This window comes from Hyperolius riggenbachi, chromosome 2 (genome assembly GCF_040937935.1).
Source record: "Hyperolius riggenbachi isolate aHypRig1 chromosome 2, aHypRig1.pri, whole genome shotgun sequence".
NCBI lineage: Eukaryota > Metazoa > Chordata > Amphibia > Anura > Hyperoliidae > Hyperolius > Hyperolius riggenbachi.
In genome coordinates this window covers 254,179,141-254,199,874 of record NC_090647.1, presented here as the reverse complement: position 1 = coordinate 254,199,874, position 20,734 = coordinate 254,179,141, and the positions used below count along the sequence as shown (strand labels likewise).

The window sequence follows — 20,734 nt, the reverse complement described above, 5'->3', positions numbered from 1 at the left end:
GGATTCCCTGTTCAAAAAGCCCACCAGGGGCATTCCTGCAGGGTTCTCATCTTCTCACTCACACTACTAAAATGTTGTTAATCAGGCCCGGCCCTAGACTTTTGCCGCCACTTCCTGCTCCACTGACATCACTTCCTGCTACGCGTGGCGTAGCAGGAAGTGACGTCAGTGGAGCGCACGCTGGAACGAGGAAGAGGTGAGTGATCCCCGCCCGTTGCCTCTTACAATAGCTAGCTGCAGCAACTTAACTTTTTAAAGCTGGAGGGGAGTGGAGGACAGGGGACCCAGGCGAGGGAGGGGTCCGACCCCCCTCTAGGTCCAATACCCTCTTCTTGCCCGCTATCCCCTCCAGCTCGGGCGGCCCCCACACCCATGGACGAGCGGGTGCCGCCCCCCTCCCCCCCCAGAAGTGCCGCCTGAGGCAAAAGTTTCACCCCGCCTCATGGGCGGGCCGGCCCTGTTGTTAATACATGCTCTTATAATATCTCATCTGGACTATTGTAACACTCTCCCTCTCCTCCACCCCCGATTCACCCACTCTCACTCTTCATCTTTTACCACCACAGTTTACATCAAGTAATTTTTCCCCACACCATGGTCTTCATGTTGAACAATGCAATACAGTCTCTCTCCCTGGCCGTGACCCCTGCCGCTCCCCCGCCTCCAGTAGCGTAGCTAAGGAGCTGTGGGCCCCAATGCAAGTTTTACAATGGGGCCCCCCAAGCACTCTATACATAACAATTGATATGGCGCACCAAAACCTGCCAATGGCAACTACAGTGTCAGAGGTGCAAGAAGGGGATGGGAAACAGTCTGTTAATGATAACCACTATTCAAAGTATCTATAGAAGTGATTATTATGAGCACAGGACCAATAGAGAGCTAATACTGCAGTTGAGGGAGGGCCCTTCTGGCCCAAGGGCCCCGATGCGGTCGCAACCTCTGCACCCCCTATTGCTACGCCACTGCCCGGCTCCATGCACGCTGTGAATGAGAGAATGAATCTCCCATTCCAATGTCATAACCCAGGGGTCACGAAAGTGGGCCATTGTGGCCCACAGGAGCTGCGGTTTTGGCGGCTACCTGATCCACTTCCACTCAGTTTAGAGTCAAACACATTTTTTAGTAGAGAAATATATATATTTACATAGAAAGAGGGGCAAAGTCCTGAAAGAGGGACAAATGTGGAGGAGAGAGGGACAGGGCTCCCAAAGAGGGACTGTCCCTCCAAAAGAGGGACAGTTGAGAGCTATGTAATAAATGTTAATAATCATATAATAGCACGTTCATAAAATGAGTTACAGATTGCGCAGCAAGCTTTGTATGCCTGTTGGATTGGTGTGGCTCTGTGGGAAACCTCATATGCTCAATCCAACCGGAATGCATACTTGATTTTAGTAAAAGAATGCAAATTTCTATTTTTGTTTTTTTTATTTGTAAAATGGGTGAGATCAAAGCCACTTCAATCAGACCTGCTGTAATACCCGCATAGTTATTACTAGTTCACAGAACCCACCTGAGCAATCTGCTTCTGGCAAATATAATGCGACGTAAACAAAGTTACAAAGTGTCCGTAATATTTTGCATTTATGTTTCCATTTCCGACGACCAAAAGTCCAAACTGAACTCCGTTGTCCACAAGAAAATGGCTCCAAACGAGGGACAGGTCACAGGATATGGCGAGACAGTCATTTATTTCCTTCCCCAGTCCAATGATCACATCAGTGAGCATGCGCGCTGACGGCCCTGTTTGTGCAGCAATATAATGTCCGGGAGCGACTGTCATTTTAAACACCCCACGATAAAAAGTTTATACTGTAGTCCAGGGGGCAGGAAGGCTTTTAGAATGTCCCGCCCTTTTTCTTCTGCGTCCCATCCTTCTTCCACAAGGCGCCGGTTGTAGGACATGCGAGGCTCCACCCCTAAACCACGAAGCACCGCCTCCCAGGGAGGTCTTTACGTTTGCCAGTGACTCCCTCGGCACAGCATTGGTCACTGAGTGTTACAGGCGGAGACTGGACCTACGATGGAAGAAGTGAGAGGTGAGTGAGTGTCACGACACGCTCTCTCTCTCCCCTTCACTAGTAGTAGTCAGCCTTCTCTGTACTGCTGGGCAGAGTTATCCCTAGCACTTCTCTCCCTCCAGATCATCCTAGATCTGATGTGCCTACAGTATCAACAGTCTCCTCTACACCATAGATAGCCTGAAGTCCGCACAGAATTAGCAGTCCCCTTCCCATCATAGATAGGTACATGTGCCCCCAGTATTAGCAGCCCCCTCCCCACCATATATAGCCACATGTGCCCCCAGTATTAGCAGCTCCCTCCCCACCATATATAGCCACATGTGCCCCCAGTATTAGCAGCCCCCTCCCCACCATAGATAGCCACATGTGCCACCAGTATTAGCAGCCCCCTCCCACCATATATAGCCACATGTGCCACCAGTATTAGCAGCCCCCTCCCACCATATATAGCCACATGTGCCACCAGTAATAGCAGCCCCTCCCCCACCATATATAGCCACATGTGCCCTCACTGAGGGCACATGTGGCTATATATGGTGGGGAGGGGACAGCTAATACTGAGGGCCCCTCAGTATTAGCTGTCCCCTCCCCACCATATATAGCTTACATGTGCCCCTAGTATTAACAGCACTCTCCCTGCCATAGATAGCCAGTATTGCCCCCAGTATTAGCAGCCCAGTATTACCCCCACCCCACATATATGCAGAGCTGGAGATTGTGCACTCACCAGTCTGCACAGAGTTTGCATGCAAATTGATACTGAGCCAGTGAAATTCAGCAGCTGAGTTTGGTGCAATTTAAAGCTAAATACTATTTATATGGAAAGTTGGGATGTTTGCAACTCATTTATCTCTAACAACAAAACAGGTAGAGTCTCTACCAGACAGCAGTGAAAACGGTTTTCCGATCTATTAAAATGTTGTGGTGCCTTGTTTTTGTCTTTTGAACAGAGTGATTTATGAAGCTGACCATGTAAAAAGTGTAATTTGCTGCTTGAAGAGGTTTCCTGGCAATATTGCTTATTCAGGAGGAATACATATTTGAACTTTAAAGAGAGACATATTGCATAAATGGAAGGAAACAGTCCTGGTAGTTCTAGCATGGATTTTCCTCAAAGCCAAGACCTATTTAGTGATCAAGCGGATTCAGAACATGATGGAGAAGGGGATGCTATGTCACATAAAACAGCCACTTCAAGTCAGGATGATAACAGGTAAGGCATATGTGTATTCTACACTGTGTACAGTGCACTATTAATTCTGCATACTTTTCATTCTGCAAGCAGCATACTGCACAAGCATGGTTGTAAAACCGATAATGTTGCTTGTCCACTGAAGAAATGACCAGTAGGTGTCCTAACCCCTTAACAGTAGTTATTTTTGTTTTGCCTTCAGTCAAACCTCCTGCTAGCATGAGGGGGTGAGGATCCCCTTTGCATTTACAAGGTTCTTGGTGAATTATTCCGCACTAGATAGTTTAACTTTGACAGCTCCAATGTAGATGGGAATGTAGCAAAAATTTTGGCAGCTAGGATTGTCGAAAATGGTTAGTGCTATGGACATTAGGGTAGAATTGAATGGGGCTGTGATATAATTCGGCCTAGTATCACCAAAGTTAGCCTTTAAAGTGTACCCAAACTCTTGCACAGGACAGACGGAAAATGGAGAAATGCACCCTGAATGTATTTAGAGAGTTTAGCCTGTCTAATCACAAGTTATAACTTGATTCCTCAGCGGTGTCAGCTGACTGTCATGGCAGAGAGGCTAATTTGAAAGCACAGGATGTTAACAATATGTCTGCTTCCATGAAAGCAGGAAGTAGATACAAATCCTGCAATAAATCTGCAGTGTATCAGGTGTAACAAAGAAATGTTTTTTTCCTTTAAAGGTTATTATGCTGTTGCATATCTTTTAGAGCAGACAGGAAGTTTTGAGTTCAGGTCCGCTTTAATTCTAAAAATTCCAATCTTTTCTTCATGAGTCGCTGCCCTTGTCCAAGCATGCCACCACTGAAGTCTCTGGAGACCAGTCATCGTTATAGATTATTCTCAATAAGCACAACACAACAGTGTGCCTAATACATCATACTGGCCTTTCCATTCCCGTGACTGAACTAATACAGTCACAGCAGAGTTTATGTATACCTGTGCTTTTAATTATTATTTCCTTTTTATTTACTCCAGATTCGAAATAAACAGTTCTATCCAGAACAAACAGTAAAACTTATTATACACATATTACATTCTCTTTCTTTTTTTTTTCTATCAGTTTGTTCCAGGATCATACTGACTACACACCCACAAGGACTATACGTAAAAGAGAAAACCAGAGGGGGCAGAACTCAGCACTACTTCAGAATATAACCTCCGATGACTCTTCTGACTATGAGCTTCCACCCAAAAAGCTCAGCTTGAAAGAGATTTTTGATAATCACTTTAGAAAGAAAAGGAAAAAGCCAAAGAAAAAGGAGACGCGTATACCGCAGGGGCCAAAACAAAGGAAACCCTGTTATTCTGTTCCACGTAAAGAAAGGAGAAGACGATTGCTTCACCGAGGAATTGGATTCCCTTTCACATCTAGCAAGTACTTGCCATTAAAATTGTGTTTTGCCTATGAGGTAAGACTACATGTAAATTAAGGGTCTGGTCTTCCTGTAAAAACTGGCTTAGATTTATTAACAATTGTGTGCTGTTAGGGAGTAGTGATGGTTGATGAGATGCAAATAATTCCGTTGATGCAGGATTATGCACATTTGTGCAGCTTGAACATGGACCAATCGAGTTCTACCTTTGTGTGATTTGATTGGTCTGTTTTAAATCTGCATAAATTTGCACACACAGTTTGCATCATCTCACCTGGGTTATATTAGACCATAGTATAAGTTGTTAAAAGGTAAGTGAACTAGTGGTAATGTAGTAGCTGTCAAATGCACACATACACTTTTTCATACATTCAGAACCTGAGATTTTGTGTTTTGTTTTTTTTTAATCCAGAAAGCTCTTTGCGGCTGTTTGCATGCACCTAAGGTCACACAACCTAAAATAATTAACTAACTTTCTATGGTCAAACATGACCTAGGTCATGTATAGTATGGTATGGTCACCTAGGCTCGCTTATTGAAGATCACTTGTTATCTTATTAATGCTAGGCCAGGAGGACCTAAGGTAAACCTCAGTACACATTAGAGGTCCATAGGCAGTTTTCTGGAAAATTGGTTGTTGTTATCATCTGAACAGGGACATCAGAGCAATGTACACACATTACTCTGTCCATCCAGTCATTGGTCACCCCCCATCACATAGTCCTCTCAGTGTTCAGTTGACTAACTCTACCGTATCTGCCTTTGAAGTGCGAAGAACCACTGATTTAATATTTTCCTATTCCAAATGTTGACGTAATGGGTTGTAAATTGGTGGAAAACATCATGCTAGTGCAGGGGTCTCAAACTCAATTTACCTGGGGGGCCGCAGGAGGCAAAGTCAGGATGAGGCTGGGCCGCATAAGGAATTTCACAATTGCGGTGCATCGCCGCCTCTGCCCGCCCCTCTCACTCTTCCTTCACAGAGAGGGGCGGGGAGAGGCGGCGATCCGTGCGGCGATTGATGTCAGGAGGGGCAGAGCTGAAGCTGAAAGCTTTGCCCCTTCCAGGAAATGCCAGCGGATTGCCCCCCGGGCAATTTGGGGGCTCTGCAGCCCTTGATTAGCGGCGGATTACTTGGGAGCACTGAAGTGAACTATAAGGAAGCTTTCGCCGGCGAGGGCCACAAAATATTGTATCGAGGGCCGCAAATGGCCCGCGGGCCGCGAGTTTGAGACCCCTGTGCTAGTGGCTTATGATGCCTTAAAACAAACCTGTAATGCCGGCGGAGGAGGTAAAATTCAGATAGCTCAGTAGTGACAAGCCTTCAGAGTTGAGCCTTCCTTTCCTCCATAGGATGCTCTTCTTCTTTTGCCTGCACTCCTGGCCACTTTCGAGTGCATTTGGACTCGGCATGTGTGAGTGATGTCCGTGCATGCCTAGTAGAACGAAGCCGCTTGTGCACGGAGGAGAAAATCCATGTAAAAGCTGTTTAGTTATACTACATATATATGCCCAGTCTGAGTGCATTCGTACACAGCCATGAGAACCATATACTCAGGGCCGGATTTGTGAGAAGGCCCCCAAGGCTGGTTCCTAGGGCGCCAGAATTTACCAGCAAATGTGGGGCGGCAAGTGGTGACAAGTTGACTACACTTGTCACCAGCTCCGAGAACCGCTCTGCGAAGTCCTGAGCCGCCCCTTCACTACTGCAGCTGCCAGTAGTAGGCTGCATGCAGGCTCTCTTCTGGAGACCTGGGCAGCGCCGAGCGGCTTCCTGAGGCGGGCAGCGGCTGGATCAATCAGCTCAGCTGCCGCCAACAAACCGATCCGCCCCCCTTCCTTCCTTGGAGAGCGAATGCAGAATCGCTCAGCTCTCACAAGGCTTCCAGCGCCGATGAGTCCTCTGTCACTGCTCTGTCAGCCGCCGGCGTGCTTCACTTTCTCCTGCTGGCGTCTCCCTCACATGTGACTTGCTGGCATGTTACCGGCGAGAGTCACATGCAGGGGAGTCGCCAGCAGGAGAGAGCAATGCACGGCGGCAGCTGACAGAGGAAGCCTCAGCGCTGGAAGCCTGGTGAGAGGTGAGTGATTCTGCTTCGGAATGGGGGTGGGCCGGGGGTCAACTAGAAGAGGACATCCGTGCCAGGCAGCTCCTTCCTCTGCAAGTGGTGGGTGACACGGGACAGCAACTAGCTGCCTATACTGAGGGAGGGCAAGCAGCCCAGTGATCTGACTACCTATACTGGGGGGGGGGGGGGGGGGGTGAGGAGGATAAAGCATCTGACTTCCTATACAAAGGGGGGGGGGGACTCAGCATCACCTATACTAAGGGGTAGGGGCCAAGGGGGTAAGCATCTGACTACCTATACTAATGGGGGTGACGGGACATCATCAGGCTACCTATACCATGGGGGAGGGGGCACCATCTGACTACCAAAACTAATTTGGGGGCATCAGGGAACAGCATCAGGCTACCTGTACTGGGGGAAAGGAAGGGGGGTGTCAGCATCTGACTACCTACACTAAGGGGGGAGGTGCACCTGTCTACCTATACTAAAAGGGTAAACAGGATCTAGCTACCTATATTGGGGTGTCAAAGTCATGAACGTTCTTATCCCCCATTGCTGCCCATGACCCTATTTTTTCTTGTGGCTGCACTCCTATGTACAAGTGTAACTGTACTAGGCATGCACGAGTATGGTCCTCACATTCCCATTAGCACAAAGTCACTTCTGCACAGAGGAAACAGACAAGCACGAAAGGCTTCAAGCTACTGGGCATGTGCGGACCATGCTCACGCAGACCCAGTACGGTTGTACTCAGATGGGAGTGCAGGCACAAGGAAAAAGAGGGTCCCAGACAGCTGTGTGGGTTCTGAATATGTTCAGAGGGTCTCAGTGCAGTAACAATGGGCATGGGAAGGATCTATTAAGGAAAGATTTTTTTTTTTTTTGTGCCAGGTTCACTTGAAGACTTTTTAATTGGTGAAAAATTGGGGAGTTGAGATGCTGTTGTGGTGGTGGTGGGGGGGGGGGGGGGAGGCTGGTGACAGTGGGCCTTGGGCGGTAGAAGGTACAAATCCGGCCCTGCATATACTGTACAATAAGTTTTTGTAGACTACGTTTAGAGAGAAAGGTGGGCTGCAGGAGGATTAAGAAAACCTCTGGACTATCCAGAGGCTTTCCACTATTAAGGTATCTACATTTTAGGGTTTTACTATTTTTCCCTTTAGGTATGCTTTAAAACCTAGTTATAGTATTGCTTTAAAAGGAACTGTAATGACATATAGTAGAATGTATAGTAGTAAATTATTTCCCCACCCTGAGCATTCTGGGAGACTAGATGTACTGGCTCTAGAACTAAAGATGTCACCACCAGTGGTTAATTTCAGAATGTAAATGAGGGTGAGGAAAGATTTTTCAATGGTCAAAAACTGACTAAATCATTTATAAATATTGTAAAATAAATAATGTTATTCTATTCATTGTTATTTTGGTTACAGTTCCTCTTTAATTACATTGTTGCATTGTTTTCATAACTTAGAAAATAATGTGCATTTTCAAAGAATATTTAATTAGAAAAATATAATTTGATATCCTTGGCAGCCATGGTAGTGCCCTTCTGAGGTATACAAGTAATAACTGAACTTGTACCAAAAATCTCACCACCTAACGCAACCATTGAAGCACGCTGATCTTTCCAGTGAACCAGTCAACTCAATATTCATTGTCAGCACTGTGGGCTCCATTAAACAAAACAAAAAAAAAGCCTTGTACACACACTAGACTTTTGCGTTGCTGACACAATAGTCTGAGAATTCTCTTCAAACTATAGCTGTTGCTAAAAATAGGATTGCAGCGGTGATGAAAAGATGCCATGTAATGCGACGCATATGGTGCAGCATATAGTCAATAGACCTATGCTTGCACCGCATCTTTGACTGCATGTAATACACAAGTCCTTCCGGGGATCCTCTGAGCCTGAGGTGGGGGGGGGGGGGGGGGGGGTAGCCAGGAACTCGGTGACATCACTGAGAAAGATCGGCCTTTGGAAGGCTATGTCTCCAGCTCAAACAGTGACTAAGCCTTTCAGCTTCTCATATAGGTTAGCCAGCATTTTGTATTGGGGAGACCATTCATAGCAGGGGTTACAACTGGCACCAAGGGTAATACGCGGTGCGCTCTTTGTCTCCACATGTCTCTTTACAGTTTTACACTGTGCATCAGTGCCTGCATTCGCCACTATCCCAACTCTGGTCTGATCGCTCCCTCTTATCCCACACACAGATCTGGGAGTTCCCAGGCAACCATTACTAGTTCATTTCTGCCCCCCCCCACACACACACTCCTGTATGTCCTCAATTGTTTTCTGCTGCACAAACACAGGACAGTTGGAACTGTGTCTCATGCTCCCTGTCACCTCCTTTCAACCAAAAATATGGCTGCCATCATGAAATCAAACATTTGCCTGTTCTTTTAAAACAGGGTGTGTAAGAGATTATATTACCTATCTATTTTAATTAACATAACTAATGTAAGTTAATGACACCATGTTTGTTTAGGCTGGAGTTCCTCTTTAACCATGACTAAAGTCTTAAAGAGAACCAGAGATGAAGCACCCTCTAGTATTTTACCTTATAAATCAGTGGGAACATGACAGTAAACACCTAATCTGCTCTTTGTTTCATTGTTCTCTGTTTAATCTGACTGTTATCACCTCCGATAAGAATCCCCGACTGAGCACTCAGTCTAGCTTTGCTACGGAAAGATTATAGCGAGTCTGTCTTCTCTGGTGTCTTTTCAAGCCCAAGCCTGCCCCCTTGTGGCTCTGCTATAATGACTCAGCTATAATTATTCCCTGCAAAGCCAGACTGAATGCTCAGTCCAGGATTCTTATCACAGCTGATAACAAACACTTTTAGCAGTGAGGATGAAATAGAGAGCATGGTAAGTATTTTCTCTAATGTTCTTACTGATATATATGGTAAAATACACCAGGGTGCTTCCTCTCTGGTTCCCTTTAAACCCCTTCTGACTTTGTTCTGATTAGTGCAGACACCTGTCTTATTGTGTACTTAATCTATCTTACCCTTTTTATGCAGCAATCTGTTTTGGGAGGTTTTCTTAACCATATAAAACACCTTAAATTTGAACGGCATTTGCAAAAATCCTTGAAACATATGTGTGTGGATGAAGCTTTAGAGGAAGAAGGTCTTGAAACAAGGAAACTCACATACCTGGATGAGGAAGAAGCGCTTTCACCTATTTCTGAGTCTGGGTAAGCTGCACAAGGCACATATCTACATTTCCAATATGTGTTCTGGAACTGTAACGTCAGCTGATGGAGTGTAAAAGGGAACTTCTCCAAGCCAGACAGTGTTATTTGGATTACAGAAGCTGCCACCTGGTGTCTTTTTAATGTTGTTCCCTAGCTGTAACGATAGCTGACTACAATGCGGTATATAGTGAAGTACGCACACAAGGTTTTCAGTGTCCAAGAACATTCTTTGTAATGATGTCATGTGAACATCTAGTATGAGTATTTTTTTTTTCATATTTCGTTATTGTAACAAACCATTTGCATGTTACACCTTACTTTATGCTTTATTTTGTGGTATACTGGTAAAGGGTGGTCAAGTTTGTTTGATCCATTATATTGTACTCTTATCTACGCCTTATTTTTTTTTAATTCTTGTAAATATGGGAAACTGCTGAACTGAAAGGTGTGTTTTTTTTTTTTTTTTTTTTTTTTTTGTTACCCACATTTTCTTCTTCTGTCAGTTGGTTATAAACCTTAGTGAGTAGATTCCCAAGTATTGGCTGCAGTGATCAGTGAACTGTACAGCACATTTGCTGTGTCTGTTGTTTGCATATACCTGTACTCTTTGTACAATGGAGGCATTGGTCTCCAGAAAGTCTTCTCTCAAACTCCTTTATCATGAAGTTCATACTAGTGCTGAGACAATAATTGTTTAGACTAGGGACCATGTTAGATCACAGATCCCATGATATTGCGTATCTGTGCACCTGATGATGGTGATCAGCTGAGCTGATATGTCTGATTGTATTTAGAGTAAGATAAGCTTGGAGATGTACTGAAAATTACTGTGAATGCCTTTTTTGCTGATGTGCTTAGTTTATTACCTTATCTTGGCCCCACAGTAAACCATAGATACTGTGCAGACATGCATGTTGATCTCTGCTGAGCAGAATGAACTGTACTGTATATAGAGCGATGAGAAGGGTCCCTGTCTCCAGTTGTGACCAGCAATCCCCTGTAGACTGCATGTATAAGAAGTAGAATACCTCTTATAGTTTGCTTGGTGTGATTTGCCTTCAACATAAGGTACTTGCAATAATTCAACTTTAAGTGAACATCTGTGGTTACCCACAATGCACTGCTACTTAATATGCAAATTAGCTCTTTATGCCCCTGAAGCCAGGCTTACATCCAGAACTGCTGGTGTATAGCACGCCTATAGCTTTACATTTTACTGAGCCACATCAACCCCACATGCAGACAGCCTTTTTCGGACACGAGGTGTGGATGTGGCTCTGTAAAAGTTAAAGCTATAGGCGTGCTATACATCAGCGGTTTGTGATGCAAGCCTGGCTACAGGGGCATAAAGGGATAATTTGTATATTCAGTAGCGGTGCATTGTGGGTTCGGTCTCTCTTAGTCCCCTTGGAAGTTCGAGTCACGCCAAGCTGCTTGGTTACTCTCTCCTACAGTTTGCAAATGTAATGCTGATTGGTTGCAAAAATCCAGTGCTGACGGTTTCGATTTTACCAAGCATTGCTGGCTGTTGAGGCTGGGCAACTGAGAGCTCTCACCAATAAATGCAACACTGCTAAAATTGTGACATTTCAGATTTGGCAACAAAAATACTACTAATTTATAATCTACACTTTTGCTTGAAATTACATTAAATGGTTAGTAGTGGATAATACTCAGTTCTGTGTACAGCAACAGTTATCTTGCTTCCAGTCACTGATTGCTTTAACAAGCACACCAGTGCCACAGTATCCTGGTTGAGCAGTCTGGGGAGGGTTAAATGCTGGCAAAATGGGAAGAACTGCTGAACAGTACTTGCAGTGCTGGACACAAAGAGTTAATCTCTCTCAGCAGTAAGAAAAAGGTAGACAAGATCCAGATGATCTGCCATGTGTTTTAGAAGGAACTACCACCCCCTGGCAATAAAGAGCTAAAATATGCAGCAAACCAGAAACCAGACCGGTATTTACGATATATTTGTTGCAAAATGTACAGTCATGCGATGCGTAAAGAGACTGAAGTCTCCAAAAAACCCAAAATAGCATTGTTAATTTGTGCAAATGTACAGTGCTGCCCATAATTATTCACACACCTGACAAATTTTGACTTAGTTACTTTTATTCAACCAGCAAGTAATTTTTTGACAGGAAATGACATAGGTGTCTCCCAAATGATAATAAAATGATGTACAAAAAAACCAAAAACATTTCTCAGCTTTTGTTTACATTTGAGCAAAAAGTGTCCAGTCCAAAATTATTAATACCCTTCTCAATAATCAATATAAAAGCCTTTATTGGCTATTGCAGCAATCAAACACTTCCTATAATTGCAGACCAGCTTTTTGCATGTATCCACAGGTATTTTTGCCCATTCATCTATAGCAATGAGCTCCAAATCTTTCAGGTTGGAGTGCCTTTTTGCCATCACCCTGATCTTTAGCTTCCTCCACAAATTATCAATTGGATTCAAGTCAGGACTCTGGCTGGGCCACTCCAAAACATTAATGTTGTTGTCTGCTAGCCATTTCTTCACCATTTTTGTTGTGTATTTTGGGCCATTGTCATGCTGAAATGTCCACTGCTGCCCAAGGCCAAGTTTCTCTGAAGACTGCCTGATGTTGTCGTTGAGAATCCTCATGTATTGCTCTTTTTTCATGGTGCCATTTACTGGGATTAGGTTCCCTGGTCCATTGGCTAAAAACTACCCCAAAGCATTAGGCTCCCACCACCATGTTTGACAGTAGGGATGGTGTTCTTTTAAGTTGAAGGCTTCTCCTTTTTTATGCTAAATTAAGGAAACATCATTTTGACCAAACAATTCAATTTTTGTTTCATCTGACCATAACACAGGACTAGAAGTTTTCTTCTTTGTCTAGATGAGCATTTGCAATGGCCAAGCAAGCTTTAGTGTGCCTTATCTGGAGAAGTGGCATCCTCCTTGGTCTGCATCTGTGGAACCCAGCAGTGTGCAGTGTCCATTGGATTGTCTGCCTTCAGACATTGCCACCAGCAGAGCACATATGGATGACCTTGGTGGTGATCCTTGGATTCTTTTTCACCTCTCTCCCTATTCTCCTGGCCAGCACAGGTGTCACTTTTGGCTTCCGACCATGTCCTCTGAGATTTTCCACAGTGTGAAACATCTTGTATTTTTTAATACTTTGCACTGTAGCCACTGGAGCTTGAAAACATTTAGAAATGGCCTTTTAGCCCTTTCCTGGTTTGTGAGCAGCCACAATGCGCAGCCTCAGGTCCTCACTGGGCTCCTTTGTCTTAGCCATGACTGTCCACAAACCAACTGCAGAGAGCGGCTGTTTTTCACCGGTTGAGTTGATTAAAACAGCTGTTCCCAATTAATCAGGGTAATTAGGATGCTTTAGAACAGCTTGGACTATTTGGAATGGTATAGAACTTTGGCTTTTCCCACAGACTGTGACAGCTTGTGAAGGGTATGAATAATTTTGGACTGGACACTTTTTGCTTAACCATTTCTGCCGCCTGGACGTGAAGCTCACGTCCGGGCGGCTGCTCTGCTGCGGTGCCGCGCTCGTGGCGCGCCCCCGTGGTGTCCCCGGTAGCCCTGGGGTCAGTGATCCGTGTCCCCAGCAGAAAAACCGAAGCGCTCTTAAAAGAGGCTTCAGTCTTTCTGTACGTAAAAATTTCCGCATCCCCCTTGTGCTTCCGCTTAGCGAGAAGCACAAGGAGGGGGAAAAAAAAATCCATATAGTAAAACTACTTCTACATATTTTTTTACATTACAATTGAATTTACACATATAATAACATTACAAATTAACTGTTTATTTCCCACACCAAAATATTAACCAAATAAAATTTTTAATGGGAAAAACAAAACAAAAACAAATAGTTAACTAAGGGTCTGAACTTTTTAAATATGCATTTGAAGGGGGTATACTACAATTTTTTTTTATTTTTTTTTTTATTATAAGATTGTAGATGGTGATGGACGCAAAACGGAAAAAAATGCACCTTTATTTCCAAATAAAATATTGGCGCCATACATTGTGATGGGGACAAAATTTAAATGGTGTCATAACCGAGACAAACGGGCAAATACAATACATAGGTTTTTTGTTTTTTTTTATGGTAGCGTGGATTATTTTAAAGCTATAATGGCCGAAACTAAGAAATAATGAATTTTTTCCATTTTTTCCTATTAATCCTGTTAAAATGCATTTATAAAAAAAATATTCTTAGCAAAATGTACCACCCAAAGAAAGCCTAATTAGTGGCGGAAAAAACAAGATATAGATCAATAAATTGTCATAAGTAGTGATTAAAGTTATTAGCGAATGAATGGGAGGTGAAAATTGCTCTGATGCATAAGGTGAAAAATCCCAGCGGGCTGAAATGGTTAAAGGAGTTATCAGGCAATTATTACTAAAATAAGTGCTACTTACCCGGAGCTTCATCCAGCCCCAAGCTCCCAGCATGTCCCTCGCCGCAGCTCTCCCCGTAGCAGTTTGTTGCCTCTGCCTCCCGTCCGCGCTGATGACGTCATGCCGACCCGGATGTCGGCCTGTACTGCGCCTGCGTGAGCGGTGCTGTCAATCACCGCCACGTGGACCGGAGTGTACTGCGCAGGCGGAGGTCGGCCTGTACTGCGCCTGCGTGAGCGGCGCTGTCAATCACCGCCACGTGGACCGGAGTGTACTGCGCAGGCCGCAGGTCCACGTGGCGGTGATTGACAGCGCTGCTCACGCAGGCGCAGTACAGGCCGACCTCAGGGTCGGCATGACGTCATCAGCGCGGACCGGGAGGCAGAGGCAACGAACGGCTGCAGGGAGAGCTGCAGCGAGGGACATGCTGGGAGCTTGGGGCTGGACGAAGCCCCGGGTAAGTAGCACTTATTTTAGTAATAATTGCCTGATAACGCATTTAAATGTAAATAAAAGCTGATAAATGTTTTTTTTTTTTTTTTTTTCCCCCACAATAATTCCTCTTGTACATTGTCTTATCTTCTGGGAGACACCTATGTAATTTCCCATCAAAAAATTACTTGCTGGTTGAATAAAAGTAATTTTAAGTCAAAATTTGCCAGGGGTGTGAATAATTATGGGCAGCACTGTATTATACTGTATCATTCACTCTTGTATCTCAGCTTACTTAGCTGACCTAATTAAGTGGATGAGTAACTCATGCCTGGTAAACACAATGAGAGTTACTGCCAGATCCATTATTTCCAACATGTCCGAGCTGATTTCCGATCAATTTTCCATATAGTGAAAGGAAAGTTGATCGGAAAATCGATCGCAATCAGATTAGATAGTTGGAAATAATCGATCTGGCAGTAAATCTACCAGAACATCTTATTGTGTGTACCAGGCATCAAACTCAAATCTAAATAGCGGTGTCCTTGTATGTTGTTTGGTTGTACTAACTGCAATTAGGGCTGCTTTCCACTGTGCCGGCATGCGTATTCCGTGCCTGGCACTTGCAGTGATGCAAGCACGCATCCAACTCCTTGTGTAGAGGAGTTTTGCATTGCTATAGAGATTCAGATGCGTGCTACAAAAAACTGCTACATGCTATCCAGAATCGCACCTCCAATCGCATGCTGTACAGAATCGCACTGGCATGCGATCTGGATGGCATGCTATTGACTGAATAGGCAGCGTTTCTCCCTGTGACTTAGAAGGGGAAACGCTGCGTAATCTGCAGTAGTGGAAACGGGCCCTTGGAACATAATCCTGCAGCCAAGCTGTTAACAAACCAATACAATCCAGCCAGTGCCACATAACACTGGCACATTGCTCACTCCACTGGCTACCCACAAAATGGACAATGCTCTTCAAGACTGGCGTACGAAGCTTCCAAGTCCTTATACAATGTAGGCCCTGGCTTTGTGAAGGTTGCACCACCCCTTTCCATAACCCTAGATCAACAGGATTTAATATCTTTGTCATCCGCAGAATTTACCACAAACCTTTGGAACCAAAGCCTTCTGTCATGCTGCCCCTCCCCTGTGGTACTCTTTACCACAATCGATCAGTACAGCTACATCTCTGGAGGCATTAAAGGACAACTGAAGCTAGAGGGATTTGGAGGCTGCCATATTTATTTCCTTTTAAGCAATACTAGTTGCCTGGCTGTCCTGCTGACCCTCTGCCTCTAATACTTTTAGCCAGAGACCCTGAGCAAGCATGCAGCAAATCAGATGTTTCTGACAAGATTAGCTGCATGCTGGTTTCTGGTGTTATCCAGACACTACTGCAGCTAAATAGATCAGCAGCTGGTATTGTTTTAAGCCTCATCTACACGCGTAGATGAGGCGGCGATGTGGCTTATCAATCGAGCCGCTGATGCAGCTCGATTGATAAGATCCGACAGGACGGATCTCCCCACCGCCGATTCCCTGCTCGCTCCCTGCGAGGGGACAATGGCAGGGAATTGAGCGGAAGATAAGCGGCGCCGGTGGGGACGAGCGTGGAATCGAATCCGGCGCGCGCGGGCATGCGTGGGGACGCGGAAGAGGCGATCCGGTGGCTAATCGAGCCGCCTCTACCCGTGTCGATGAGGCTTAAAAGGAAATGGATATGGCAGCCTCCATATTCTTCTTACTTCTGTTGTCTTTAAATGTCGTTGATAAGGTTATCTGTTTAGCCATGTATTTATGAAAATGTAGCTTGCTTCCTCTGTAACATAATCCTACCAGCCACTTATTACTGAGAATCCTACCAGCCACTTATCACTGAGACAAACTATGTGCTTTGAGTCCTATGAGAGCATTGAGCAAGCACATTGTCGTTGCTGTAAAAAATGGGAGACTGAGCTCTGGCTTTAACATGTCATCGTTTGGAAGTATGATAGTATAGTTGTTAAAACACATTGTTTATTTATTTTTTATTTTAGAGATCATGATGACCATGAAACAGAAGACCAGGATGCAAAGATAGTTGTGAGTTTCCAATTTTTTATTAATGTATAGCCTGAAGAAGTATAGCACCTACTACTCTATGAAATGTGCTTACTTAAAGCAGTAGGATCAGCCATACTATTCCAGGGAAAAAACCCACATATATAAGTAGATAAATACTTGATCTACTTACATAACACATGTATTGTACTGTCCACGTTTTGATTTTAGTGAATGTTATATCGTAAATGATGAGAATTCTGTTCCTGGTGGGGGCCATGCCTTTTGCCCACAGTTAAGGCTAACTTGTGATGTCATTTCTGCCCTTTACTTTTTTTCTTGTCTCCTCCAATCGCTGAGTCACCTCAGCCTTGCTGGTAAACACAAGTGAGTAGGAGATCAGGTTTCAGATAAGAAGCTGGCAGGGAAATAAAGGGAAGAGGAGGAACAGATTATAGATAAAAACAACCCCCAGCATGCAATTCTTTGGCACCGACTACTAAAGAGCCAGTGCTCCTAAAGTATGTGATAACTCCAAATCATAACAGCAGAAAACGTTTTGAAAGTTTTGAATGCAGGATTAGCATCTTTTTCACTTAATACACTCAGACCAGTCGCTGTTGAAATTTGATTTTTATAGTGACGATACCGCTTTAAATCTTCAAAATCTGTTTTGGTAAAAGATAAGTCCACTAAGAACATAAATTACAGTGCAGTGCAGTTTTTGTATACACACCTTCAATTAGTGTCCCCCACCAGGATTGAGCTCGATCACGTGGGTGACAGTACAGGAAAGGAACGCTGTACAGACAAGTGGCTCTGGTATACAGTACCCGAGTGACATGTACTGTCTCTATGGATATGTGAGGAGGGATACCACTGCAGGACATGATGTGGTGGCTTCCAGCAGGAAGGCTAAGGAGGGGAACAGCCTACTCGCATAAGATCCATCACTCTGGATCTTTAGGTGACATATCAGGGAGGCTGTACGCACTAGATTCTCAGCCGAGATGGGCCTGATCGGTCGCTTCTGTCAAGTCCCCACTAGCATGTGTATAAGGCTTTAGCAGTTAATTTTATCTAGATAGAAGCAAGGAAAACGGCAGCAAAGCGGTTCATTTGGTGAACAAGTATTCTGACTGGCTGCTTGTAAGAATAACTTTTTGCAACTTGTTAAATTGACCACCTACTGTACATATATATTTCTTAGGTCCTTATATCCGCCAAATGCAAGTAGGTCCCATAGTCCTTGCTTGATTTTTGTATTTTATTAGAGGAAATTGTACACAAGAAGTTTAAACAACCCATTTTGTAGCAGTAGGCATAAGGGCTAGTTCACACGGGCGTCTGCCCCGCGTTTACCACCGGCGTTCGGTACTCACCGTTAAACGCTCCCATTCAAGTGAATAGTAGAGTTTGTACCTGGTTTTACCAGCGTTCGCGCAAACGTGGCATTCCGATCCCGACTTTCTCTGGTGTTTGAGGTAACCCTGGACGCTAGCTTTCTGGGGCGTTTAACCTGGTGCGGCTTATGTCCCCCTATGGGGAAGAAAAATGCAGACCGCAACGGAAAGCCGCTGAAAGCCCGATGGCGACGCTGCCAAAAGCCAGGCAGATGCCTGTGTGAACCAGCCCTTACACTTTTAAGATGAATTTTAAACAGGAGAGTGGGATTTAGGTAAAGGATTTTTTTTTTTTTTTTTTTTGCTGTAGGACACTTGGCTTCATTTGTAAATAAAATGACCTTTGAGAGGCCTGAGGCTTTGTTCACATCTAAAATTGCATTTTGCGGTTTTGTGAGAGCGATATGTTTTTTTACTTCCTGATGTCAGTCAGGAAGTGAACTATTTGACCCGAAAAAAGAATAAATACAATGTATTTATTCTTAAAAGCTCAAAAGTATTCACGGCACAAAGTGGTTTTGTGAGCGTTTTGCGCTTTTCTTATCCCTTCCATTGTAACAAAATTGCTCTAAAATGGCACATGCAGTGCTTTGCTGAGCAGAGGGCTGACGAAACACTCATATGAACAATCCCATAAGGATTCATTGCACTAGCCATTTTTCTTTTTCTTTTTTTTTTAAACGCCGGCGCTCAAAAAAAAAAAACGCAAAATGCCCTAGGTGTGAATGATCCCCTTCTAAGTGTTTAGTAATGTACTTAGAAATTGTGCGATTTTACAGCGATTGCAATGTAAGTCAATGAAAACGTTTTTCAAAAAGCTCTCAGAAAGCTCTGATGGCCAAAAAGTTCTCAGAAAAACGCATATAGCGTGTCTGAGCCCTGACTGCAACAGGCATGGTTCACAGTAATATCCTAAACCATATTTACAGATTGATGCCATGTTATGTATCATCGGGCTGGGCTGCTTGCCTTTCTTGACTTCGTTTCTGATTACGGTAACTTATTTTCTGTTTTGCAGGAAAAAGAATCTTTCATTTTGAACTGCAGTGTGCCTAAAAAGAAAAAATGGAAAATGAAAAGAAAAATCAAGAAAAAAAATCACCGTTCAAGAAAAGACAATTAAAATATAAAGAGTTTTCTGGTTGTAATTTATTTATATATTTTTGTGCAGATTTGTGTATTTGGTGGAATACTTACCTACAGACAATAAAGACAGTTTTGTAACCAACAGCTAAACATTCTTCATAGTGTAATGTCATTGGTATTACTCTTGGTTTACGTTTTTTATTTACATTTTAAATTTTTATTGTACATCTAGACTAGCAAACGTGTCTTTTTGGGAACAAAGGAGTTCACAGGCAGAAGGGGACACATTAGAATTGTGCCTGTTTTACCACAGACAGCAAAATGCACACTTCCGCATTAGCCCTTGTAGTTAATGGCCTACTTGGAAGTCATTTGCGTTTTTTTACTGTAATTTTAAAATGCAGAGCAGTTTGCTTTTTCTCACAATATGCATGCATGTCCAAGCTAAATACATTGCGATGCAATATGGAAAATTATGTGTTGAAAATGCGATCATGAATGCAGAGTGCCCCAAACCCCCAAAATCGGAGACACAAATGTGCCCCCAGGCCCATTGGCCATTTTTGTCACCAGCTTTCTTTTCAACACCCTTCAATAATCAAGAGCATTTCCCTAAAAACCGCACCACTCAATCAAATAATCAGAATATAATCAATCTTTATTCAGTACAAGATATGAATAAAAACACTGAAAACAATAGACACAGGGGCACATGGTAATAATAGTAAATATACACAAATGGTTCATATACGGTAACCACAATGCCTGTAATACACCTCCTGAATATTATGCTATAACAAGGTGCTAAACAAATTTCATGTCAAAGTAGCAAACAATGAACCCCCAGACAAGGTGTCAGCCACAAACATACATACATAACTTGATCATGTGTAAATATCAATAAAGTGCTTAATGCCAAAAGAGGATGATGATATGAGAACCATCCATGAAGATAAAGTGTACAACCAACGTGCAGGAATAGAAAAACCATAAATATAAAGTGCAATTGGAGACAAGAAGATGAGGCTGCAGCTTACCGGGGATAAGGAGGGACAGGCAATGGAAGAGAGTACCCCAAAACGCCGTCGCGATTCGCTGCCTTCAATGCACAGCTTCGTCTGGGCATAAGGACCTATGTTTGTAACCGGCTATATATTTACCCAAGGACCTGTGTCGGCAGGGACAGGGGAAACCCTATACTTCAATAGTGTGTGCGCGGCCGCACACAACGAAGAACCGGAAGCCGCGTCATTAGACGCCGCCCCGCTTCCTCTATCTGTCCTCAGGGGATCTGGGAAATGTAGTGCCGTATAAATAAAATGCGTACTGCAGAGAAGATAGTAAAGAGATAGAACAGGGATACATTTCCCCATTAGAGAAAAACAAAGGAAATTTCCCAAGTGAACAGCATAGGAGATACCTGTAAATAAACACCTTATATTTACATTAATCGAATTACCAGTATAATTATGATTATAGATCTCCCACA

General features: G+C 43.8%; 2 protein-coding genes across 4 annotated transcripts in view; one reads left to right on the top strand and one right to left on the bottom strand.

The window, feature by feature from the left end:
- The window catches only part of C2H11orf54 (chromosome 2 C11orf54 homolog), a 39,117-nt gene extending 37,200 nt beyond the window's left edge, over positions 1 to 1,917 (bottom strand). For 2 of the 3 annotated variants that reach the window (XM_068268546.1, XM_068268547.1), the window contains exon 1: positions 1,517 to 1,915. The gene's annotated coding sequence lies outside the window, so the exon portion shown is untranslated. Of the gene's footprint in view, positions 1 to 1,516 lie in introns of all 3 variants that reach the window. The other variant, XM_068268548.1, reaches the window with a different exon arrangement.
- TAF1D (TATA-box binding protein associated factor, RNA polymerase I subunit D) lies at positions 1,762 to 19,399 on the top strand. Its single transcript, XM_068268550.1, has 6 exons — positions 1,762 to 2,042; positions 2,978 to 3,240; positions 4,295 to 4,643; positions 9,709 to 9,884; positions 16,753 to 16,798; positions 19,178 to 19,399. Exons 2-6 carry the CDS (start codon positions 3,098 to 3,100, stop codon positions 19,280 to 19,282), a joined length of 819 nt encoding a protein of 272 aa, XP_068124651.1. The 5' UTR covers positions 1,762 to 2,042; positions 2,978 to 3,097; the 3' UTR covers positions 19,283 to 19,399.
- The last annotated feature ends 1,335 nt before the right edge of the window (positions 19,400 to 20,734 follow it).